Source organism: Passer domesticus, chromosome 18 (genome assembly GCF_036417665.1).
Source record: "Passer domesticus isolate bPasDom1 chromosome 18, bPasDom1.hap1, whole genome shotgun sequence".
Classification (NCBI taxonomy): domain Eukaryota; kingdom Metazoa; phylum Chordata; class Aves; order Passeriformes; family Passeridae; genus Passer; species Passer domesticus.
The window spans coordinates 2,359,521-2,383,143 of NC_087491.1; the positions used below are offsets into that span (position 1 = coordinate 2,359,521).

At 63.5% G+C, this 23,623-nt stretch overlaps 3 protein-coding genes across 5 annotated transcripts in view; all 3 read right to left on the bottom strand.

The window, feature by feature from the left end:
* Positions 1-105: 105 nt before the first annotated feature.
* On the bottom strand, positions 106-1,642 carry PHPT1 (phosphohistidine phosphatase 1). Of its 2 annotated transcripts, XM_064393647.1 has the most exons (3): positions 1,486-1,642; positions 1,226-1,350; positions 106-498 (listed from the first exon to the last, which is right to left on the bottom strand). In XM_064393647.1, the coding sequence occupies exons 1-3, from the start codon at positions 1,625-1,627 to the stop codon at positions 406-408; spliced, it is 360 nt and encodes a 119-aa protein (XP_064249717.1). In that variant the 5' UTR covers positions 1,628-1,642; the 3' UTR covers positions 106-405. The 2 variants fall into 2 exon arrangements, with proteins under 2 accessions (XP_064249717.1, XP_064249716.1); XM_064393646.1 differs by having other exon boundaries at positions 1,226-1,642.
* A 649-nt stretch (positions 1,643-2,291) lies between these two features.
* On the bottom strand, positions 2,292-18,522 carry AJM1 (apical junction component 1 homolog). Of its 2 annotated transcripts, none has more exons than XM_064393642.1 (3): positions 18,461-18,522; positions 7,811-7,884; positions 2,292-6,065 (listed from the first exon to the last, which is right to left on the bottom strand). In XM_064393642.1, the coding sequence occupies exon 3, from the start codon at positions 6,000-6,002 to the stop codon at positions 2,769-2,771; it is 3,234 nt and encodes a 1,077-aa protein (XP_064249712.1). In that variant the 5' UTR covers positions 6,003-6,065; positions 7,811-7,884; positions 18,461-18,522; the 3' UTR covers positions 2,292-2,768. The 2 variants fall into 2 exon arrangements, with proteins under 2 accessions (XP_064249712.1, XP_064249711.1); XM_064393641.1 differs by lacking the exon at positions 18,461-18,522 and adding an exon at positions 11,536-11,787.
* Positions 18,523-21,410: 2,888 nt separating this feature from the next.
* Positions 21,411-23,623, bottom strand: part of RABL6 (RAB, member RAS oncogene family like 6) — a 53,256-nt gene continuing 51,043 nt past the window's right edge. The window contains exon 15 of the mRNA XM_064393643.1: positions 21,411-23,475. Within this exon, the coding sequence (XP_064249713.1) occupies positions 23,272-23,475 (204 nt within the window). The 3' untranslated portion in view covers positions 21,411-23,271. The remainder of the gene's footprint in view (positions 23,476-23,623) is intronic.

A 23,623-nucleotide genomic window follows, 5' to 3' on the forward strand; every position in this document is an offset into this window, starting at 1 on the left:
AGGCTCCTCGGCCAGGCCCCCCTCAAGGGGCAGATAACCTGGGGGGGTCCCTTCCACTGTCAACAGGCACAACCTGGGGCTGGAAAGGAGCAGCCGAGCCGTGAGCATGGCCACCAGAGCAGCTGTGCTCCTCTGACAACTTTAATTCTCACAGATACACGTGGATGAGCCTCTGGCACCAGGAGGCTGGGGCAGAGCAACCACTGGCTTCACCAGCTTTGCCGTGCCAGGGGGGTGGGAGCACCTGGCACGGGGACAGTCCAGTGACAGCGGAGAACGGGCGAGTTCAGCACAGAGGAAAATCAGGAGAGCCTGGAGCACGGCCAAGCACGGGGAGCCTGCTGCCACCACCAGGGTGCTGCATACAGCTGTGCCAGTCCTCGGCTGGCACCACAGACAGAGGAGTCAGTACCCTTCATCTGCCCAGGTGATCTCATAGTCGGGGTACTCGGCCTTCAGCTTCTCTGTGGTCACAGCGTGGTCAGCTCGTCCAAAGCCCTGCACAGGAAAAGAGGGTTCCCAAGGAGAGCTGGTGGGAACTTGCAGGGAAGCCTGGCAAATCCCCAGGGCAGCTCTGGCAGACCCCAGCAGCAGAGAGGCCACAGAGCTTGTGCCAGCCCTTCCTGACTCCAACTGGTGCTGGTGTAGCACCCAGGCAAGAGGACAGTGCCACCCTGAAGCTGGGAAAACTACTTGCACTGTGGCCCGGGGACCACCACCCTGCCTTGGTCCCAGCTGGGCTCTGCACTCAACACCCAGTAGAGCTGGTGCTGCAGCACAGCACTGGGATGGGGTCAGCATCCAGGGAGCCACCGTGACTGTGATGTGCCGAGGGTACCTCCTGTCACCCTTACAAGGCCCCTACAGCACCTGACACTCCTGCAGGAACGCCCTCAGGACACACAGAGTGGACACAGGGCTCTTGTGTAGCCCAACTCCCCGTGGCAGCACCCAGCGCTGGTACAGCCACCGTACCCACGGGACCCCCGGGGACTCTGGGTGTGTGGCAGGGGGCTTCATGCGGTGACCCTGCTTTGGGCAAGCACTGCTCACCCGAAAGGGCTCTGCCAAGTCTCCCGTCCCTGGGGAGAACGCCCAGGAGCCCGGGAGCGCCGCCCCGCTCACCCTCCCAGCCCCGAGGGATGCGATGCCAACTCCCGTCAGCAGCTCCCCCACCGCGCGGGGAGACGCCGCGTCCCTCGTGGGTGCCCCGGCCGCCGCTTACCACCGAGTAGCCGTAGACGTGGATCTTCCTCTCCTGGGGGCGGTGGGACAGCCGGCCGCCGCCCAGGCACTCGCAGCTCAGCCCGAGTGGAGCCAGCTCCTCCGCGGTGCGCTCGAACAAGTCGGCTGCAGGGAGGGAGCGGGCGGCGCGGGGACCCCGCCTCAGCCGCCGCCCGAGCCGGGCCGGGCCCCGGCAACCCCCCGCCCCGGGCCCGCGGCCGCTCCCCGGCACGCTGGGCCACGGCCCCGCGCTTCCCTCACCGTGGTACTCGGCCCAGCCGTGGCCTCGCACGACGTCCTTGGCGGGCGCGCCGGCCCCGCGCACCCGCACCAGCACGTACTTGAAGACACCGTCGCCATCGATCTGCACGTCCGGCACCCGCGACAGCGCCGCGCCCGCCATGGCCGCCGCCGTGCCCGCCCCCTCCGCCCGGCGTCCAATCAGCGCCCGGGCCCTGCCCCTGTGCCCGCCTCCTCCGCCCAGCGCCCAACCAGCGCCCGGCCCCTGCCCCTGTGCCCGCCCCCTCCGCCCGGCGTCCAACCAGCGCTCGCGGAGCCAGGCCCCGCCCACAGCCGGCGCGGGGTCCCGCCGGGCAGCGGCCGTGGCAGTGGGGCCGGGACCGGGACCGGGACCGGGACCGGGACCGGGACCGGGACCGGGACCGGGACCGGGACCGGGACCGGGATCGGGATCGGGATCGGGATCGGGATCGGGACCGGGACCGGGATCGGGACCGGGATCGGGATCGGGATCGGGATCGGGATCGGGACCGGGACCGGGATCGGGACCGGGATCGGGACCGGGACCGGGACCGGGACCGGGATCGGGATCGGGATCGGGATCGGGATCGGGACCGGGACCGGGATCGGGACCGGGATCGGGATCGGGATCGGGATCGGGATCGGGATCCACAGCGGGGAGCAGGGCCGGGCGGGGCCGGGCAGGGCGGCGCGGGCTCCCTGGGTGACGGGCCTTGGCCACGACCCCGGCTTTGCCTCGCCCTCCCTGATCCCCGCCCCGGTCCCCTTCACTGGCGATCACCCCCGGCCTCGATCAGAGCCCCCCGCCCCCCGCGGACCCCTCCCCGCAGCCGCTCCCCCCCGGCAGCGCCCAGGGCCCCCCAGCCCTGAGCCCGCGTGGGCTGGCAGGGCCCAGCACCGAGGCTCCCGCAGAACAGGCCCGGGCTGCACCGACGCGGTGCGGACACGCTCCCGGTGCAGCCCAGCCCCAGGGCTGGGTATGGCCGTGCGGGACCCCCGTGCTGAGGGAGCCGGGGCAGGCCCGAGGGGCTCTGGGTTGTGGCAGCCTGGCGGGCAGGGGTGGGGGGTGCGGAGCGCCCCTGCTCCGGCCGAGCGCCGCTCACCCGAGGGGCTCTGGGGGGCTCGCCGGGCTCTGGGCTCCAGGGCACACCTCGGGCTCTGCTCCGCCACCCCCCGGCCCCCCAGCACTGCCGGCTGCCCGCAGCCCCCTCCCCTTGGTGTAACAGCCGAGGGGGTCTGACAGGACAGAGCGTATCTACGGAGGGGCTGCCCCCGCCCTGCGTTCACATGATGTCGTCCAGGAGGTTGGGGCTGGCCACCCAGTCGAGGGTGCGAGGCTCGGAGGCCGCCATAATCATGCACATGAACTGTTTGCCCGTCCTCTTGTCGATGGGGTAGATGGTGGTGGGGGTGAAGCGCTTGTTGCTCTCCACGAAGTCGCAGAGCTGCTCGTAGACAGCGGGGAACTCGTGCCGCAGGAAGACGCCGCGGATGCGCAGCTCCCGCTGGATGTTGATGAAGCAGACCTCCCGTGCCTTCCGGCCCTCCTCCCCCTCCTTGTCGATGTCCGCCGTGCCGGGCGGTGGCGTCAGGATCAATGTTTCCATGTCCCGCTCCTTCTTCAAGATCTTCTTCTCGGGGCTGGAGGAGGCTAAGGCCACCTTGGCATATTTCCTGACCGTCGGCACCTGCATCTTCGGTGACGGCCTCTCTGGCACTTTCTGAGTGACGGCCACGGTTACATTCAGCAGGAAACATTCGTTGGGGTCGTACTGGTTGCCTGTCTCCCGCAGCTCCTGGGCATACTCCCCCAGGTTGTCCGAGTAGCTGTCCAGCTCCCGCAGGGACAGGTACGTGGGGGACATCAGCAGGCTCTCCAGCCCGAACTGGAGAAAGTTCTCAGCGGAGCCCGCGTTGGGGAAGCCCAGGAAGAGCACGCCACGGCCACGGGAGAGGTATCCCACCTTGGCGATGCGTGAGAAAGCCTTGTGCACCTCGGTGTTCTCGCGGCAGAACTGCAGGACGTGGCGGCAGACGCTGCCCACCCGCCCGTAGACGCAGCTGGCCTTGTGCGTGTCCCAGTCCTCGCGCCGGCAGTGCCGGGAGCAGTAGTAGGTGTAGCAGCTGTGGCACGATTTGAAGTAGAGGCAGGCGTTGAACATGGTCTCTGTGCGCCGGCACTTGGCGTTGGAGCACATCATCATGTCGTCCTCCTCAGCGCTCAGGTCGGGCGAGCAGTTCTCCGGTGACTTTTCGAAGGGGCCGGCGGCCGGCGGCCGGCGTGGGGTGCCGGCATGGGAGCTGGGGCCCGGCTGCTCCTTTGTGGGTCGGGGTCCCTCGGGCACATTTTGAGAGACCCGCCTGGGGGTCTCGCCGCGCCGGGGGGGCCCCGAGGCGCCAGTGCTCAGCAGCTGCTTGAGCTGCTCCGCGAGGCTGTCCCTGTCCCCGGAGCGGTGGCCCGGTGCCGGCTTGTAGTCAATGACAAGGTCGGTGATGAGCTCGTCCAGCTGCTCCAGGCTGCGCTGGCGCCCCGAGCCGCTCTCCCTGGTGCTGGGCTGGGGGGCACAGGGCACGGCGTAGGGCCGGCACTCCCGCCCCGCGTCCAGCATGTCCCAGCTGGCCGAGCGCCTGTCGCTGCGGCCCAGCCCCTCGGCGCGGATGTCGTTGTCGGTGATGGTGATCTCCGGCGTGACATACCAGGAGCGGCCCGGGGGCCCGCGGCTGCCGTCGGCGTGCACCCGCTCGAGGATGGAGCTCTCGGAGAGGGACAGGGCCGCGTAGCGCTTGGGCGAGCTTGACAGGTTGATCACCACAGGCTGCCGGCGCTCCTCGGGGGATAAGGCACGGTGCTCCTCATGGGCGAGCAGGTTCTCGTAGCTGCGCCCACGCAGCAGGGCCTCCTCCCTGCGTGCTGCCGGCGCCAGGATGTTATCCCAGGATTTGGAGTAGTGCTGGGTCTCCCGGCCCAGCCGCGGTGGAGTCACTCCGTAGCTGGCGTGCCAGGAGGAGAACATGGCCTCGCGCCCGGCCGGCTGTGGGGTGAAGCGGGACAGCTGCAGGCTCTGGTAGGGCAGCGTGGCCCGCTCGGGGCAGTACCAGTCCCCGAAGTGCAGGGGCTGTGCGCTGCGGGGCGGGGGGCACGTGCGCGACAGCACCTCCCGCTCCCGGTACTTGCCGTAGTCCTCGGCGTAGAGCAGCCGCGGCGAGGAGCCCAGCGCTGGGTATGTCCGAGCCTCCTCGGCGTACAGGGTTTTGACAGGGGTCCCTCGCGGGGCGTAGTAGCGGGGCTCATCCGCATAGAAGGTGCGGGCAGGTGCCTCCTGCACCGGGTAACCCCGCGCCTCCTCCACGTACAACGTCCGGGGCGGCATCGTGTGAGCGGCAGCCTTGGCCGGGTCCTCGGTGTAGAAGGGCTGGGTCACGGCGTGGCGGCTGGGGTAGGGGTAGCTGGCATAGCCAGAGCTGCGGAGGGGCATGGCAGGGCTGGGGCACCGCGCTGACTCCTCTGCGTAGAAGAACTTGGCTGGGACGCCGGGGGCCGAAAAGGTCATGCAGCCCCTGTCGGGGTACTCCCGGAATTCCCGTGAGGCTGGCACGGGCACTGTCTGGTACGCCAGTGCCCGCGGGTCTGCCTCGTAGTACTCGCCGGGGTAGGGCAGCAGCGGAGGGTCCCCGCTGTACGAGTCGCTGGGGGTGGGCGTGCGGGACGCGGACGCCTGCCGGCTGGCCGGCACGGTCAGGCTGCGGGCGGCCCCGGGCGTGCGGGGCCAGCGCGGCGGCTCCGGACGGTTCGGGGCTGCCCGCAGGCTCCGCGCCGTGTGCACCAGCACTGCCTCGTCCGGCTTGATGTCCACTCGGCACTTGACGTGGGGGCTGGCGCCCACCTTCGCCCCCGGCCCCTCCTCGTAGCAGTTGCTGCCCAGGCAGAGCGGGGAGATGCGGCTGACGCTGCTCCGCTGCGGCTGCAGCTTGATGGGGTGGACCTCGTTGGCCAGCGCCCGCAGCGGCATCGGGCCCTCGCGGCGCGGCGAGGGGTCCGTGTGGGAGGGCTCCCGTGCCACCCGCAGCACCTCCCGCCCGCGCCGGGCTGGCGGCGGTGATGCCGCCACGGTGATGGGCACCGGGGTCAGCGTGGACTTCACCCGCGGGGCGCTCTTGGAGCGGGCTCGGCGCTTCGGCTCGCTGCGCGGCGCGGGGGCTCTGCCGCTGTAAGGGTCTGGCTTTGCTGGCACCTGCCTGCCCGGCGGCCCCGGCGTGGGCTCGGGCACGCTGGGGCGCGGACAGGCGCGCTCCATGGCCGAGGGGGTGCCCAGCTCTTCCAGCGACTCGATAAAGTCGAAACTCCTACAATGGCGCTTGTTGAAGGGCTGCGGCTCGCGGGACAGGGAGGAGGACATGGAGGCGTCACATTGTGCTAAGGGCTGACAGACAACGGAATCCCCAGGGGCTGCTGTCGCCACCTTGATGTCTTGGTACACCGTGGACACCAGAATGTCAGGTGGGTCTGTTCGTGTCATCTTAAAAGCAGCTCTTCTCCTGCCAGTTCCCTGTCACACAGCCTCAGAGGACGGCAGCCCACCCTGCAAGAGAACACATGAGGTGCCTCAATCCTGGAGTGACCTCGTATCAATCCCCACAGCTCCTGGCCCAGAGCTGGGAGTTGGCCATCTCTTCAGAAAGGAAGGTTTGGGGGCATCCCAGCCTCCACTGCTGCTGGGATGTCAATAGTCAGTCAGCTGGAGGAAGAAACTGGAAAAAGTCTCCAGATCCAGGGTGCAAATCACGGAGTGGCTGGCAGGACACCGATGGGGGCAGCCAGGGAACTCTGCATACCAGCTCAGCACAGCAAGAGGAGAACACAGAGTACTGTGCCCTCTTCCTGGGCCACAGGGCACAGGGACTGTCTTGCAGAATCACATGAATTGGCAGCTCTGAGCAGGGCTGTGAGGGTTCAACACCAGGGTTTTCCATGGGGAGTGTGTGCTCAGCCCTGGTGAGGGCACTGGAATGGTGAGGGATCTCCTGGGACTGTATGTACCCCCATCCCAGCACCAGCACTGCAGGGAGAAACAGGGCCCAGGGACAGGCACCATGAGCACCCACCATGGTGGCTGGGAAGCCCCCACAGTCTGGGGCTTTCTAGGAGGCAGGAGCTACAGCCCCTTCTTGTGGTGGCTGCACCCACTGTGGCCCACAAACACCTGTGTGGGGTGGTCACAGTGCTGGCTACACAGAGCTGCACCACTCTCTGGGTCTTTCACACCAGGGTGGCCCCAGGGGTGGCAGAGGGGTGTTGTGGTGGGTGCCCCAACCCACAGTCATGTCAGCAGTAATTCCTGCATCACCTCCCTGTGCCAGAGGAGCTGTGCTGGCTCAGTACGCACTGGCTTTGTCTCTTCTGTGTCCCATGGCTGTGACACATCCCCTGGGCTGGAAAGCGAGTGTGATGGTGGCTTCAGCTGCTGTGGGACATGGGGTCTGACACCCACTGTGTGTCAGCACCAAGCATTCCAGTGCTCTGGGACAATGCTGTTGGGTGGCCAGAGTGGGCAGAGTCCCCAGCCACAGTGTGACACAGCTGTGTGACAATGAGGACATCAGGACAAGGTTCCCACAGTGAATGGGGGGGACAGAGGAAGGTGTTTGCCCACAGGACTAAGTGGGTTGTAGCACTGACCTTCCCCACCAGCCCTTTGAGAGCTGCCGTGGGTTGTCACCAGCACTGGGAGATGTGCACCTTCTCTGCCCACAGCGGGGACCCCCCCAGCTGTCACCTCACCACGTCCTCTGAGCATTGGGTGTCATGGCCACCAAAGGCCTGGGTGCACTGGTTGTCGCTGGCTGCTCTGTGTTGCACTAAAGAAGGGTGGGCACTTGCCTTTAAAGAGCAGCAGAGGACCAGAGGGAGAGGATGTTTCTTGGAGAAAAAGAATTGACTTTATTTAGCAAGAAGCATTGACTACGCAGAGATGAGGAGACTTGGGTTCCTCCTCATTGCCTGCCCCAAAGCTGGGGGGTGCAGATGCCAGAGCTGAGGTGACTCCAGTGGCTTTGGGGTGTCTGTCCATGTGATGGGCTGGGGAGAGCAAGATGCCATGAGAAAGGAGATGGGGGTCCCAGTGCCTCCCTGCAGAGCTGGGAGGGCAGGTTTGCCCCCCTAAAGGTGACCCAGTATTGGCTCTGCTGTGTTACAGTATGTGGGAGCTGGGCTGGATCTGGCAAGGCAGCACCCCCTGCCACAGCGATGGTGACAGTGGCACTGGGAAGCCCATTCCTGTGGTGTTGGGGTGGCTGGCAGGCAGGGAACTGTAGCCCAGGGTCCTACCTGGTCCAGCAGCAGCAGTGAGGGGGTGGATGAGCTGAGGTGGCCGAGGGGCCTGTGGTGGCTCCATCCCAGCGCTGCAAAACAAACAAGGCACGTGAGGCTCCTCGGGCACCCCCAGTGCGGTGCAGTTGTGGCTGCCAGGGCCATGGATGCCTTGTGAGCACATGGAGCACCCCCAAGAGATCCCTGCAGCCACAGCCCTGCTGAACCAAAAGGAACTGTCACCCAGCAAGGCCACTGTGTGCATCCCTGTGCATTGGGGATGTGGGCGCTCCATCCCACGGGCACCAGTGTCTTCCACCCACCAGCAGCACCCACTGCCGGTGGAGCTGTGAGGTTGCCATGGTTTCTCCAAATTATTCCTCCTCTGCGAGGACAGCGTGGGTAGGGACGGCGTGGGTGCAGGGGGAGGCTTGCACGGAGAGCTGGGGCTCTGTGGCAGTGCAGGGAGAGCAGAGCCCTCACTCAGCTGCAGGAACCCTCTGCCTATTGAGGGAGGCAGAGCCAGGATGGCCCCGCGGTGCTGCCAGTGCCACTACGCTCACATCCCACCAGCCTCTGACACCAGCTCTGCAGGGAGAGGGTTTTGCATCCCCTCCGCTCTCCAACCCCCCGGCTGGCGGGCATCCGGTTGGTTGGATGCTCCCTTCACCCCCAGCACTGCCCATTTTCGGCAGGCACCAGCCTCCCTACCCGGGGTGCCCACACGGTGTCACCCCGTGGACGTGACACCTGCCGACAGTGCTTGCAGAGTGGCCGGTGCCCACGGAGCGGCCGGGAGCCACCCCCCGTGGGGTCCTGCCCTGGCTCCCACCCGTGAGCTCCGGCAGCACGAGGGGCTGGCCCGGGGGCGACCCCGCTGCCGGAGGGGCCCACGGAGGATGCCAGGAACTGGGTCACTGCCTGCATGTGCCACGTGAGGGCTGTGAGGGGAGGGGTGCGGACCCCCACCACCGTACCCTGCCTGCCCCATAACCACAGCGGGCACTGCCTGCACGCTGCCCACCCTTCCAGGACACTGCCCACACTCTGCCCGTGCTCTGCCCCGAGCTGCCTATACACACAGCCCTGCCAGTACACGGCCTGCTCGTGCTGCCCTCAGCACTGCCTGGGCACTGCCCACTCGCTGCCTGTCTCTGCACATGGCAAGGGCTGCTGCTTGCCCATCCTGCTCTTGGTGGCTTGCCAGGGCCCTGCCCCGTGCACCCTGCCCGCACACTGCCCACCCTTGCCCACACATTGCCTGGGTATTGCTGCCCATCCTGCCTGCTTGCTGCCCATGCACATCCCACTGAGCAGGCAGGAGTGCTGCAGTGGGTACGGTGCCTGCACACTGCCTGCACATGCAGAGTGCTGAGCACGCTGCACTGCCCCCACCTCCACCCCAGCAGCCCCAGCACACTGCACTGCCCAGGGCCCACTGCACCCACGGGCATGGCCAGCAGGATCAGCACTGCCCCAGCACTGCCCAGCACTGCCCCAGCACTGCCCCGGCACTGCCCAACACTGCCCCAGCACAGCCCCAGCATTGCCCCAGCATTGCCCCAGCACAGCCCCAGCACTGCCCAGCATTGCCCCAGCACTGCTCAGCATTGCCCCCAGCACTGCCCCAGCACTGCCCCGGCACTGCCCAACACTGCCCCAGCACTGCCCCAGCATTGCCCCAGCACAGCCCCAGCATTGCCCCAGCATTGCCCCAGCACTGCCCAGCACAGCCCCAGCACTGCCCCAGCACTGCCCAGCATTGCCCCAGCACTGCCCAGCACAGCCCCAGCACAGCCCCAGCACTGCCCCAGCACAGCCCAGCACTGCCCCAGCACAGCCCCAGCATTGCCCCAGCACAGCCCCAGCACAGCCCCAGCACAGCCCCAGCATTGCCCCCAGCACTGCCCAGCACAGCCCCAGCACTGCCCCAGCACTGCCCAGCATTGCCCCAGCACTGCCCAGCACAGCCCCAGCACAGCCCCAGCACTGCCCCAGCACAGCCCAGCACTGCCCCAGCACAGCCCCAGCATTGCCCCAGCACAGCCCCAGCATTGCCCAGCATTGCCCCAGCACAGCCCCAGCATTGCCCCAGCACTGCCCCAGCACTGCCCAGCACTGCCCCAGCACAGCCCCAGCATTGCCCCAGCACAGCCCCAGCACAGCCCCAGCACAGCCCAGCACTGCCCCAGCACAGCCCAGCACTGCCCCAGCACTGCCCCAGCACTGCCCAGCATTGCCCCAGCACTGCCCAGCACAGCCCAGCACTGCCCCAGCACAGCCCAGCACTGCCCCAGCACTGCCCCAGCACTGCCCAGCATTGCCCCAGCACTGCCCAGCACAGCCCAGCACTGCCCCAGCACTGCCCAGCATTGCCCCAGCACTGCCCAGCACTGCCCAGCACTGCCCCAGCAGCCCCTGCATGGGGACAGGCAGCCAAGGACAGCGTCCTGCTGCAAGCACTGCTGGAGCAGATGATGCTGGAGGTCCCCCAGCAGCTGCCGTGGGGGCAGTGTCTGTGCCAGCCTGTGCCCGCTGTGCCCGGGAACGCTGCTGCGCAGGGCCTGTGCCCGCTGCGTGTGTCAGCGGGGCACTGATGGCCGCTGCTGCCTGGGCACTTCCCGCTCCGGGAGCTGGCAGCCGGCACGGGCTGTGGTGGGGGAGCCCACTGCCCTCCCCGCCCCTGCTTCGTATCTGTGGCAAACAGACACTGCCCCCCGTGCCACCCCAGGATACGCACATGGTGCCCCGTGCCCCTGTGCCCGCTGCCCGCCCTACAGATCAGAGAGCCGCTCTGTGCTCCCCAGCCCCGAGCCTCAGCCTCTCTGCCCCCGGCACTGCCACCACGCCTCCAGTCCCTGTCCCAAGCCCGCCAGGCACGGATGGCTGCCAAACCCGAAGCCAGCATGTGTCCCCGGGGGAGCCATCCTGCCGGGGGGAGCAGCACCCGGCCCAGGCGGGCATCCCCGGTGCCGGCATCCATGTTGGTGTGAGCAGCAGCCAGGGCGCAGGGGAAGGCTGATCCGTGGCCCCTCCAGTCCCTCAGCGAGGGGTGCAGCAGCAAACGGGCAAGGCCGGGGGGCAGGGGAGCCCGGAGCGACCCGGGAGGGCGAGACGCGCGGCCGGGACCGGGTGGACGGTGCATGGGCGGCCCCCGGCGGGGGCGGGTCTGTCCCGGGCGCTGCCGCAGACGCCGGGGCGGTGGCCCCGGCCACCCCCACCCCGCTGCGCACCGGCACCGGGCGGCACCGGGCGGCACCGGGCCCGCTGGGCCGCGCAGGGCGCTGAGCCGGGCACCGGGGGGGCTGAAATGGCCCGGCTCGGGCGCTGCGGTGGGATGGGACGGAGAGGAGCATGGGGCTGGGGCTGGGAGATGAGGATGGGTGTAGGGGTGGGATGGCGATACACGGGAGTATGGAGAACCCTGAAATACCGGTGCGATGGGATGACTCGGCTCGGGAGCACGGGATGGGGATGGCCCCGGTGAGGCTGGAGGAACGGAGGCAGCACAGATAGATGGGGACGGAGATGTGGGGCACGGGACGATGATGTGGGGAGCCTGGGGATTGGGATGCCCCGGGAGGGTCTTCGGGGAATAGGATGGGGATGTGGGGGGGGCAAAGGGGGAAGATGAGATATGATGCGATGCGAGGCGATGGTCGATGGGGGCCCGCGAGCGGCTGGCCCGGTCGGAGGCCACCGGGGGTGCAGCAAACCCCAGCCCCCTGCCCGGGACCCCTCACCTGCTCCGCGCCAGCCGCTCTGGCGGCTCTCGCCGCATCCCCCAGCCGCCGCCGCCGCGCTAGGCTGGGGCTGCCACCGCCCTGGGGACCATGGCCCGGCTCCGCCCGATCCGGCACGGCACGGCACGGCACGGCGGGGTACAGCACGGCTCGGCCCGACGCTCTGCAGCCGCTTGTTTTCCCATAAATACGGCAGGCGGAGTTACCGGCGGGGCCGGCACCGGGACCGGAGCCTCCCCCGGCACCGCCCCCAGACCGGTCCTCATCCCCACCATCCCCATCCATCTCCACTCCCCCGCCCGGCTCCGCTCGGCCCTGCTCCCGGCCCCGCCCCCACCCCTCGCAGCATCCCCTCTTCCCCCTGGGTCTCCAGGCAGGCTCTGCGGGCCCCCGGTGCCATCCCTCGGGGGGATTCCCCGCACCCTGGGTCTGAGTGTCCGCGGGGTCACCCGGCTCAGCCCCGCACCGTGTACAGAGACCTCACGGCCCCCGCAGGCGCCTGCCCTTGCAAGGGCAGCTCCCCAGGGCCGTCCTGCCTGACCTTGCCCCATCACCGTGGCCCTGTGCGGCCGAGGCCGACTGGGCAGCGAAATCCCCTGCTAAGCTCCTCCATGGAATGGCCTCGTTTCCCAGAGTCTCCGGGGCTGTCGCTGCCTGTGGTGGCTGGTGCCCACACGGATGCTCAGTGATGGAGACGGATGAAGGAGGCACAGAACAGCTCCCGGCACACTCAGGCCCCAGCATCTCCAGCACAGCACGGCCTCTGAGTCACAGCCGTGCCTCAGTTTCCCCCCGTCACCTCCTTGAGCTGCCCTCCACTGCCCACAGCTCCGGGGGCAGCCCCAGCACCTGTGGGTGCCCTGGCAAGGGGCCATGGCCACGGCCCTGGGACCCACCAGTACCTGCTACGGCTTCACGCCCTGATCCAAGGCTGCTGCTCTCCGTGTGCTTCTGCATGGCAGGTGCACCCCGGGATTTGCCCGATTCAAAATCCCTGTAGCCAAGACCCTTTCCTTCTTCCACTGTAGCTCCAGGAACAGTCTCTGGTGCCTGCACCAGGCAGAGCAGTGCTGGCGGGCCTGTGGTGGGCTGGCACTGCTGTGATTCCTGCAGGAATGCCCTTGGGAGCAGTGGGCATTGCTGAGCCCACCGGGACCAGCGGTATGTGCCCCAGGGGCTCATTGCACTGACGAGTGGCACAGGAGCTGCAGGAGGAGCTGGGAGCAGGGTGAGCCTGTCCCTGCTGCACACGCGGGGCCAAGAGACCCCCCGGGACCCCGCACCATGTTCAGACGGGCCCCATCCCCCCCACACACCCCCACGCACTCTCCGGCGCTTCCACGATCCTCTCCGCAGGACACAGGGCTCCGGCTGCTGCTCCAGCCGCTCCCGCTGCCCCCGGCTTCCTGCCCCCGCGGTCCCCGCCGTGCTGCTCCATCTGCTCCCGCCTGCTGCCAGCCCACGCCAGCCAGCCCCGAGCACCGCCGATGTGGCCGCTGATGCACGCCGGAGCACCGGGCAGGCAGCACATCGCCCATGGGTGCCATCCCCCGAACGGTGCAGGAGCCCATCCCCCTGGCATGCAGAGTCCCCGCTTGGAGGAGTACGCTGCCCTTGGGGCATCCCTGCAGTGTCATCCTCTGTCCGTGCAGCTGTGCCCTGGGTGACACCTGCATGCATTGAGGTCACCTGTCCGGAGCTCTGGGCTTTGGAGTGGCCACGGGTCCGAAATCAGGGAACAAACGCCCTGGAGGGCCGTGTCCCCCAAGCCCCATGGCAGGGACAGCGGGACCATCTGCTCCCCGTGTGAGGCTGCTATTCCAGGCTGGAAGGTGCTTAGGGATCCAGCTGGACCGCGGGCAGGTCTCCACGCACCGGAGGTGACAGCGCCATGTCATGTGCCCAGGGCACCGGGGCTCTGGACAGTGCCTTCCCCTCCTGCTCCTCCTCCTTCTCCCGCTCCTCCTGCTCCTGGAGCCAGTGGCAGCCCGTGGCAGAGGAGAGGATCCCCCGGGGGGCTGCAGTCGTGCTGGCTGCTCAGGGCTGTCACCTGCCCTGAGCACGGGGCCGTGCTGCTGCCTTGGGCTGTGACACCCCGGGTTCCCCGGCAGGGGAGGCAACCCCAGCCCCACAGGACACTGAGGAGGGGTGGGTGGCAGGGCTGGGGGCTGCCCCTGCCCTTGTGAACACCACCCGCAGGGGTGGCAGCCCCTCAGATGGAGGGGACCCCCTTGGCACAACCATGTGGGCAGCAGGACTCAGCAGATGGGGCTGGAACTGTCCCCTATCCCTGTGTGGGGGACAGAGGTGTTGGGCCCCTGCCACGGCCCTGCGGGCCCAGGCTTGTCCCTGGCCGAGCTGCCAGGGCCCCTCTTGTGCCACGGGAACACGTGAGCAGCCAGAGGGATCCCACGAGCCTGGCTCCTGCAATCCTACAAGGAAAAGGCCAGCCTGCTGCCTGTCCCTGTGTCCGGGCTGCCCCACTGTGCCTTGCTGCCAAGGCCAGGAGCGGCCAAGCTGGGCCAGTGTGGGGGCAAATCCCCCTTTCTGTGGGGTCTTTGCCTCCTCGGTGCTGAGTCCTCCCCCAGACCCCACAGGGAGCAGAGCCACAATATTCACTGTCCCTGTGACTCAGTTTCCCCACCTGCCCCTGACAGTGTGTACCTGGCCGAAGTGTCTGCAGGTGACAGACTTAGTTCTGCTGGGCCCCATCAAAAGAGGAAACTGAGGCACAGAGGAACAGCATGATCAAAGGTCACCCTGGAGGTCTGTTGTGACTCTGGACACTTGGTGAGACCCAAAGCAGGGCAGATCTCATCCTGGGAGGGACCTTGGGGGTCACACCTGTCCTACAAAGGTGGGGGGGGGGGGGGGTTGGGGCCTCCCAGCCCTCCTCAAAGACCAATTAACTGAGGCCACGCTGAGAGCTCTCTGTGAGATGTGACATTAACCTGGCACAGGATATTGGATCCCCTGATCCAGCCCCGCCGTGTCCCTTGGTGCAGCTCAGAGCAGGAAGGGGCCCCCAACAGGAGCCCCCCATGCCTGCCCTGGGGACGCTGACCCTGGTGGGGCCGGCCATGGTGGCAGGGGCCTGTCCCCAAACCTGCTGGGCTTGGGGGTCCCCTGACCCAGCCCTCAGGTCACACCAGGAACTTGGACTTGTGGAGGCACAGCAATGAGGTCAGGGACAGGGGAGACAGGGGGACCACAGGGACATGAGCAGGGGAGCACAGCTCTGACCGGGCCAGCAGGGAGCAGTTTTTGAGCATTAGAAAGACCTTTCTGGGCATTTGCAGAACACTGCCAGGAGGGCCAGAGGTTCACCAGGAGGCAAGTACGGGCAGGGGCAGGTGGGCAGTGAGGTGAGGCCTCCAGAGTAAGGGTTTTCTCCAGGATCCCTGTGGCAGCAGCAGGCATGGAGGCCTTCCCAACACCAAGGCCAGCCATGGCACCAATTGTCCCTGGGCAGGTTGACCTGTCACCTCTGTGTGACAGCTGTGGAGGGACAGAGGGTCAGACCCCAGCCAGGAGGGGCTGACAGAACAGAGAGCTGGAGCCCTCTGCTCTGGAGCCAGACTGGGAGAGCTGGGATTGTTCAGCCTGGAGAAGGCTCTGGGGAGATCTCAGAGTGCCTTGCAGGGCCTGAAGGGGCTCCAGGAGAGCTGGAGAGGGACTGGGGACAAGGCATGGAGGGACAGGACACAGGGAATGGCTTCCCATTGCCAGAGGGCAGAGTTGGATGAGATATTGGGAATTAGGAATTGCTCCCTGGGAGGTGGGGGAGACCCTGGCCCAGAGCAGCTGTGGCTGCCCCTGGATCCCTGGCAGTGCCCAAGGCGGGTTGGACAGGGCTTGGAGCAGCCTGGGACAGTGGGAGGTGTCCCTGCCCATGGCAGGGTATGGAATGAAAAGAGCTTTAATGTCCTTTCCAAAACCAGCTTGTGATTCCATGACCTGACCACAGGGCCACAGGAGGTCAGTGGAGCCCATCCCCCCTGGAGCAGCAAGACTGCCATCAGAAATTCTGCCCATTGTTTGGGACACTGTCCCAAGGACATCCTTGAGGCTGAGAGCCCTCACCTCATTGCAGATTCTGGCTGTCCTAAAATCTCGGGAATTCTCAAGTCAGTCAGGTAGCACCAATTCCATTTGACATCACAAACCTGTATTCAAATGTTGGTGGAGCTTTAAGTGGTTTACCTGCTTTATAAAATAAATCTCATTTGAATGTACTGTTTGTCTGAATTTTGTAAGATCCTGCGACCGCTCTGGCAGCTCCAGTTTTGGCAGTGGAACAGGGACACTGTGTGGTGATGCCAGGGGGAGGCCAACATGGGCCACTCTGAGAAAGCAAAAGGAGGAGATTCCTCAGTGAAACTCTGAAACCAATTGGGGAAAGATACTCGGAAGGCCGTTAAACACAAAAGCCCCGTTTCCACCTCTGCCCGTGCCGAGCGCGTTGCTGAGGCACGGCGAGAGGCACATCCTCCCTGCTGCCGCTGGGGCCGGCTGGCAGGTGCCAAGCAGCCAGCAGGTCCCCAAAATGCCTACCCTGGAGAGCCGGGGACAAGCTGTCCCCCCAGGGGGCCCTTGCCAGCCCTGGGGCTGCTCCTGCCCGCGGGTGCCGGGGCTGTTTGGGGACAGGGCGGGACTGTCAGACCGCAGCGGCACTTTGGGACCCGCTGTCCCCAAGCTGCTGCGCCGGGGAAGGGCCGGTGGCCCCGATGGCCCAGCACAGTGAGGGAGAGGCGGCGCAGCTCAGCACGGGGCACGCGATGGGAAGCGACAGCGCGGCGCTGGCACCACCAGCCTGTCCCCGGGGCCACCTGAGAGACGGAGCCGGTGTCAGGGCGATTGCACCCGCGGAGTGATGACTGCGCCGGGACGGGCTGGGCGGCCTCACCCGAGCGTGAGCCGCCGGGGAGGCAGCTCCTGGCTCTCGCTCGGCTTCCCGAACGCAGCCCGGAACGGGCCAGGGTGCCACCCGCAGCCCCGGGAGGCGATGCTGGGTCCGTGCCCCGGTAGGATGTGGCTCCATGGGAAGAGGCTGCAGCTGGGGCTGGCCAGGCTTGTGGCAGTAGGTGTGTGCTGGGTCTCCCCATGGGTGCTACAGCCACCCAAGCAGTGGTGAGGGCTCCAGCACTGGGGGAATGGTGCGGGGCACCCCAAAATGTGGACGGGAGGCTGTGGGAATGGGGGTGACTGGCACCCAGTGCCTTGCCATGCTGGGGGCTCAAATGTGATGTGGTGACTCTGGGAAGTGTTGGGACTGCTTCCACTCCATCCTGCTGCTCAATTCACAGTGCAGATGAATATTTGATCATTTGATACCTTCCCTTGCTCTCAGCTCTCTGTTCCCCATGCTCCCTGTGTCACAGCAGTGGGCACGGGGGGGCACAGAGCACCCACTGCAGGACCAGCCTCGAGGGAGCAGAAGGGCTCTGGCAGCCATCGCACTGCTGCTCCTGGGGAAGGGCTGACAAGGAGCAGCACAGGCAGGGCTGGTGGCACAGAGAGGGCCGGGCAGTCCTGCGGGCATGGGCCTCTGCCCCCACCGCAGGCAGCACCACTGCAAGCTGTTGCGAAATCCTCTGTTTCCAAGGCAACGTGGGGATCCCACAGCTGGGAGAGGCAGAGCTGGAATGGGATGAGATGCTGCTGGCACCCTGCAGCTCCTGTCTGCGGGTGATGCTCTCCTTTTCCCAAGCTGACTGGCATCAGCATCATGCTTGGCCAGGGGCAGGAGGGTCTCTCCTCTTCAGCTTCTCTCCTCTCTCCCTCTCATCCCCTCCCTGCCTCCAGCTCTGAACCAAGGGAGAAACCAGGCCCTGCTGCCCTCTTGGGGCTGGGGAGGAAGCTGGACCCTGCCCTGCAGGCTCCTGGGCTTTGGTGGCACTCAAGGGTGAGGTGAAGCCTTTTGAGCAGCTACTGAGAAGTCCCTGCCTGCACAGACAGCTGTAACCCCACATTCCTGTTGGGGTTCATTGGGAAGGACCAGTTAGTCCCCAAAGGCTCACAGGAGAGCAGTCTAGAGGTCAGGCTCAGGGCATCCATCTGGGGACCCACAGCAGGGCCACAGGCAACCCCTGTTTCAGATACGCTTGTGCCCCACAGTGGCTGGGATCTCGGTGTTGCCCTGACACCAGTGCACTGGGCAGGGTGCTGAGCCTCCCTCCAGCTCCCCTCAGTGATGCCACACAGCAGCCTGCTCACTTGGGACCTCCCAGAGCTGCAGGGGTGACCAGACACTGGTGCCCCAGCAGGTGGAACCCACCACCTGACACCTGCCACGGAGCCACTGCCCACCAAATCCACAGGGAGGGCTGTTTCTCCTGCCAGCTCCAGGGAAAAGCCTGCTCTTCCCCCAGCTGGCTGACTCCCTCCCGCAGCCAGGCTGCACACACCAGCTTGGGCTGCAGCCGTGGCTGCTGCACAGGCCAAGCCTCAGGCACTGGGAGCGCTCTCCGTGTCGTCCTGGAGCATGGAGAGGCAGGACTGACATCCCGCAGGTGTCCCCTGCCACCAGGAGGCACAGCACCTCCATCCCTCCCATCTCCCCTCTGCTGCGATGGAGAGCTGCACCGCTGCCTCCCCTCCTTGCTCCCGCCCTAAGGCAGAGCCTGCCAACAGCCAGGGGTAACCAGGAGTTTAAGGGGCTCCCAGCCCGGCTGCCCCACGGCAGCATCCCCACGCAGCTCCAGGCAGAGCACACATGCAGGCAGCCCTGCTTTAACCTGGCATGGAGCCGTTTCCCACAGGCTGCCGAGCCCCCAGTTTAGCTGACCTCACCACGCCTCCCCCACCGGGGTCTGCCCGAGCCCCCGGGATGGCCATGACTGCCCACTGAAGGTGCCAGAGGATAATTCCCTGTGCTCAGCAACCACCCTGTCACGGGGCTGGGAGAGGAAGCCTGGATACTCACTGTGGAGCACCTTTGGGCCAGGAACATTTCAGACATGCCTCAGATGCTGCAGGTTGGTTTTGGAGGCAAACCCATCAGTTAAAAAGGCTCAGCTACTTGCCCTGATATCTTTATGCAGCAGACTGAGCCAGCGCTAGATTAATTTTATTATGCCATGATTGAGGCTGTTGCTAGGCTACAGCCCCGGTCCCTAAACCCATCCTACTGCAGGATTTCCCCACCATCACTCATCTGGCTGCTCTGGGGCATCCCAAAGGACAGAGAAGCACCATGGGCTCTCCAAGCACCCGGATCCTTGGATGCAGAGACACTGCAGGCAGAAAACCCACCGTGCTCCCAAGCCAGCCCCCACCCAGGTCCATCCCGGCCCAGGGCTGGGGGCAGGCAGGTTGCCCCACCGCCCCCCTCTAAGCCTCCAAGAGGACTCACAGCTCTACACATTCATTTTGTGGCCTGCTAAAATCCAAGTTCCAATGACCTTTTCATGTTCACTGCTGGAAGGAAGGAAGCAAATTCCCACCCTGGGCCTTGGCAAGCCAGGGAAAGACTTGTCGTGATTTTATGGGAGCAACAGAAATAGGGCAAAGCTGCATCCCCCAAAGAGCACCATCAGGGCACTCCTTGCATGTGGCCCTTGGCATTGATCATCGGGAATGAAGAAGGCTGGGTGCCCTGGTGACACAGGCTACAGCTGTGGACAAGGCCAGCCCATCCCAGGGTCAGTAGGAGAGGGATTATATGGGAATCATTAAGAACCAGTCCTGGCCAGCAGGACAAAGGTGGAGCAGGGACAGAGCCCCATCAGTAAAGGGCTGTGAAGAGGGAGCAGAACTTAAACAAGAGCCCTGGCAAAGTAACAAACCAGCATAAATTGTCCAGGAACAAATCTGGATGGCAGTGATCAGACAGCTCCTGAGCACCATGGCAGAAGGTGGTGGACAGCTTTCCACAGGGATCATAAACTCATGGAGTGGTGTGGGTTGGAAGGGTCCTTAAATATCAGCTGGTTTCAACCACTTGCTATGGGCAGGGAAACAGCTGGAGTGGCACAAACTGCAGGTACCTGTCTGCTTGTCCTGGTTCCCTACTGGGGTTTGACAGGAAGCAGCCACGGGCCAGGTACCAGCCATGGTCCCTTTGGCACAGGCCCTGCAGGGCTGGGGCATGCAGATCACAGCTTGGACCCCTGCAGGGAGGAGCTTTATGTCAACCACTAGGACAGACTAATGTAAGGAAGAGCCTTTTCAGCAGGCTGGGCCAGGCACCTGTACCAAGGAGAGCTGGGCCATCAGGACAGCAATGCTGTGCACACAGGAGGAATCTGGGACAGCAGGCACAGAACAGAGGAGGTGGGCAGCTTCAGGCCACTGGTGCAGGACAGCTGGAAGGTCTCCCCAAAACAGCTCCCACCTGAGGAGCCATGAGGCTGTCAGGCATGGTGGAGCCTGCTGGGCTCAGGTCAGTGTCAGTCTGCTCTGCAGTCTGACTGCACCCACAGCCCCTCTCAGCAGCTGCACTGTCACACACCAGGAGCAGCTGAGTGACAACAGCTGTGAACTGTCATGCTGGTCATCCCATTCCAGGGATGGCTACAGCAAGGAATACTCCCCAAATAACCACCTGTAGAGAATGGGACAGCACCTGGGCCATCCTGGCCAGGAGGACACTGGGTGAGAGCAGGGGCCCTCGGGGTTCTCTCCTGGCTTATCCCGAGTGCTCTGGCTCCAAGTTAGCACAGTGGAAGCCAAGACACTTTGGTGGCCCTGGAAATCCCAGGTGGCAGAGGAGCAGGCACTACCCTGTCCCTGATGGATGAGGCTCCCCATGCTGTGCTGGGTAAACAACCCCAGCCAAAATGCAGTGATAAATCTGTACTTTTCCCTCCTACTGCTCAAAACCCAGCCCCTGCAGCTCTGGCCAGCTCTGAGAAACTGCAGCTCTTCAGCCTCAAGCTCTTGACTTTTTTTTTTTTTTTTTGGATGAGTGATAAAACCAAAAGCAAAAACCCTGGTACCTGCAGAGATGCTTGCAGTAACTATTTATATCATTGTGATCCTGCAGAAGCTTCCCCATAATGACAGGCACGTACATACTTTTTATATTTAGCTTCTTTGAAAGGATGGCATTGGAAAGCCTGGCTCAAAAAGGCCTATTTCCTTCTCCCCTCCCTCATGCTTGCTGGCTCCGGGTCACAGCTCACACTGGAGCTCAAACCAGTTCAGCATTCCCTGGAAAAGGGAGAAGCCCAAGACTAAAAAGACCAGGTTGGACAGGGCTTGGAGCAACCAGGTCTAGTGAAAGGTGTCTCTGCCCATGGCAAGAGGCTGGAATGAGATGAGCTTTTGGGTCTCTTCCAACCTAAATCACTGTGGGATTGTGGCCATTATAAAAAGAGCCTTTTTGGTGCTTTTCCCTTCCACACTCCCACTTTACCTACAGGGTGGGAATTCTCTGGCCTTGCTGCAGAAGCCAAACCATGCCACACACCCTCCTGTGGCTCAAATGCAAGTAGAGCCAGCTTGCGCATCTGCTTTTCTCTTTTACAGGAGTATTTTGGAGCAGAATGATCCATCTTTGCTTGTTTTTGCCTCAGCTCCTTGTGCTGACAAGCTGCAGGGAACGTGGAGGCTCCTGTGGCAGCAAAGCTGGCACAGGAGGGAGACACAGCGAGGTCAGCACCCGTGGCAGCACAGACTGGGCAGCAGCACAGCCCCTGTAGCCACACCTGAGCAGAACCCCTGCCCCTCTGCGCTGCAGGAACGCTCGTTCAGGGCAGGCGGCAGCTCTGGAGAAAGAACTCATGGTTTTTTATGTTCAGCTCCTTTTTCTGGAATGGATTTTAATTCAGCACCCTGTCCCGTGAGGTGTGGGAGCACAGCAGCACAAGGAGGGACACACAGCCCCTGAGCCCAGGCACAGGGGCTCTGGGGTAGAAAAAGATGTGCGGAGACAGCGTACAACAGAGCTTTATAGTCAGAATGGACTGTACCAGGGTTTTTCAACGCAAAAATGGAACATGACCCAAAATCCTGATGGAACAGAAGCACTTTTGGGACTGCGGCAGCTGAGGCTTGAACTTCCACCTGCCTTTGCCCAGAAGGGCTGCAAACCAGGCCCGTCTCCATCTTCCTTTTCCTCCCCAGCTGCGCAAAGTTTGAACTGTCCCAGGCAACTTCCCTACAGCGCCACGTGGAATGCTCAGAGGCCAATGCTAATGGCAGACAGACCTGAACAACACACTGCTCATGCAGCAAGAAACCAGTTTGTTTTATAGGGAAATGGTTACAAGTGCATTTTGGGTGCAAGAAAAAGAAAAATGGAGCAGGAAATGCCTGCTGGTCAAGACAGCTCCAGAGTGGTTAACGGATCAAAAGAACATTGCTTTATAGGGATGCAGAAGGAAACTCCAGTTTGGATTTCATGGCTGACATTTTATAACAGAAAGGGGTGAGGGAGAACAAAACCAAACATCAAATCAACTTACTAGGAAGAGGGGAATGTAATGCACAGAACCTGGAAGAAGGTTCACCTTCTGAGCTGAGCAGGGCACCCCAGACCCAAACCAGGAGGGGTACAGAGAACTGATCAGCTCCATCAAACACAGGGACTGATGACTGAGACACGGGTGAGTGCCAAGGGGTGGCCGTAGTGCCCATCCAACAGCTGCTGAGCAGGTACTAATCCATAGGCTTAAGTTCAAAGCAAAAACTAAAAGATTTCCCAAACTCATGGGACAGAGGAGGCTCTCTGCTTGGGGCAGGAAAGGCAGCACACTGGCTGGCTGCAGGATGGACAGAAGCTGGAGCAGGACGGCCGCTGCTGAACTGCAGTGCTGGTCCCTCTCGGCACAGAGCAGCAGCCAGGGTTTACAGCCTCACTAGAAAATGCCTGAGAAGCAAATGCCTTGCCATGCCAACACTGCCCTGTAGCCAATTCTGAAGCTCTGGATATCTTCATTTCCGCATGGAGTCATGTCCCTGAGAGGTCCCAGCAGCAGGGGATTCTGGAATATGCAAATTCAAGGGTGGGAAATGCAGAAAAGCACTGATTTTTCTCTCTTTCAGGTTAGCTTTGCACTTTTCATTGTTTTCCCAAACTGCATAGCAGCTTACATGTAGTGTCTGAGACACTGGGGCCACGGAAATCAATGGGCTTCATGAATTCCAACAGCAGCACCAGTGAGGGCTAATTAAGCTGCTGTGCAGAAAGGCCCTGTTCAAAGGACTTCAACAATCACACTCTCTCTCACACTGTCCCTGTGCCTGCTGTTTTAGAGAGCTGTACCATAGCATGATCTGCTTGACTTAAAGCTCATTAACTGCTGGGTGAAGCAATGGCCAATAGAATCTTTCTCCTTAAAAAAATAGGAAGGGAAGAAGTTAAAGACTTGAGACAGTCAAGCATGATGTGTTCATGCAGCATGTTTTGTTGCACTCCTCTTAACAAGACAGCAATTTCAGGTGTGCAGGAGTGGAATGCAGCAGGGACGGAGCAGGAAGCAGGTCCCCTTGCCCCACAGCCTGCCAGTGACCTGATGGGGCATCTCTGCAAGGAGAAAAACTGACAGCCTGGCAGCAGGCCTGGGAGCCATGCCCTGAACCTTCCCCTGGCTCATGTACATCTCAGCTTGGTTTTCTTTGTGTAACGATGCACCAGAGCAGCACACACAGATGTAAAGCTTTTGTTTTGCTCATTCTGGTTTGAGAGACCATACAGTGAAGGGCCAAAGCTTTACACATCTGTGCCTGTCCTGGGGTGACTCATCAGAGAAGATGGAGACAGCCATGGTGCAGAGTCCACTCGCAGCCAAACTATAGCTCCTCGTAGTCCCCCCCGCCCCGTGGTTTGCTCATGCCGGCTCCTCCTCCGCCAAGAAAAGCCTCAAGTTCATCTATCTCGCTGCTTTTCTCCTTGCTCTTCTTTTTCTTTTTCTTTTTCTCTTTCTCCTCTTTGCTCTCCTCCTTCTCTTTGCTCTTCTTGTGTTTGCTCTTCTTTTTCACTGACTTGTCCTCTTCCTGCAAAACGAGAACATTTTTATTAGCAAATGCTCTGAGAGTGCCAGTGACCCAAGATGTACTGCCCTGACACCTGACTCTGAAGAATGGTTGGGCTGGAAAGCACCTAGTCCAACCACTGTGCCATGGCAGGGATGTCTTCAACGGA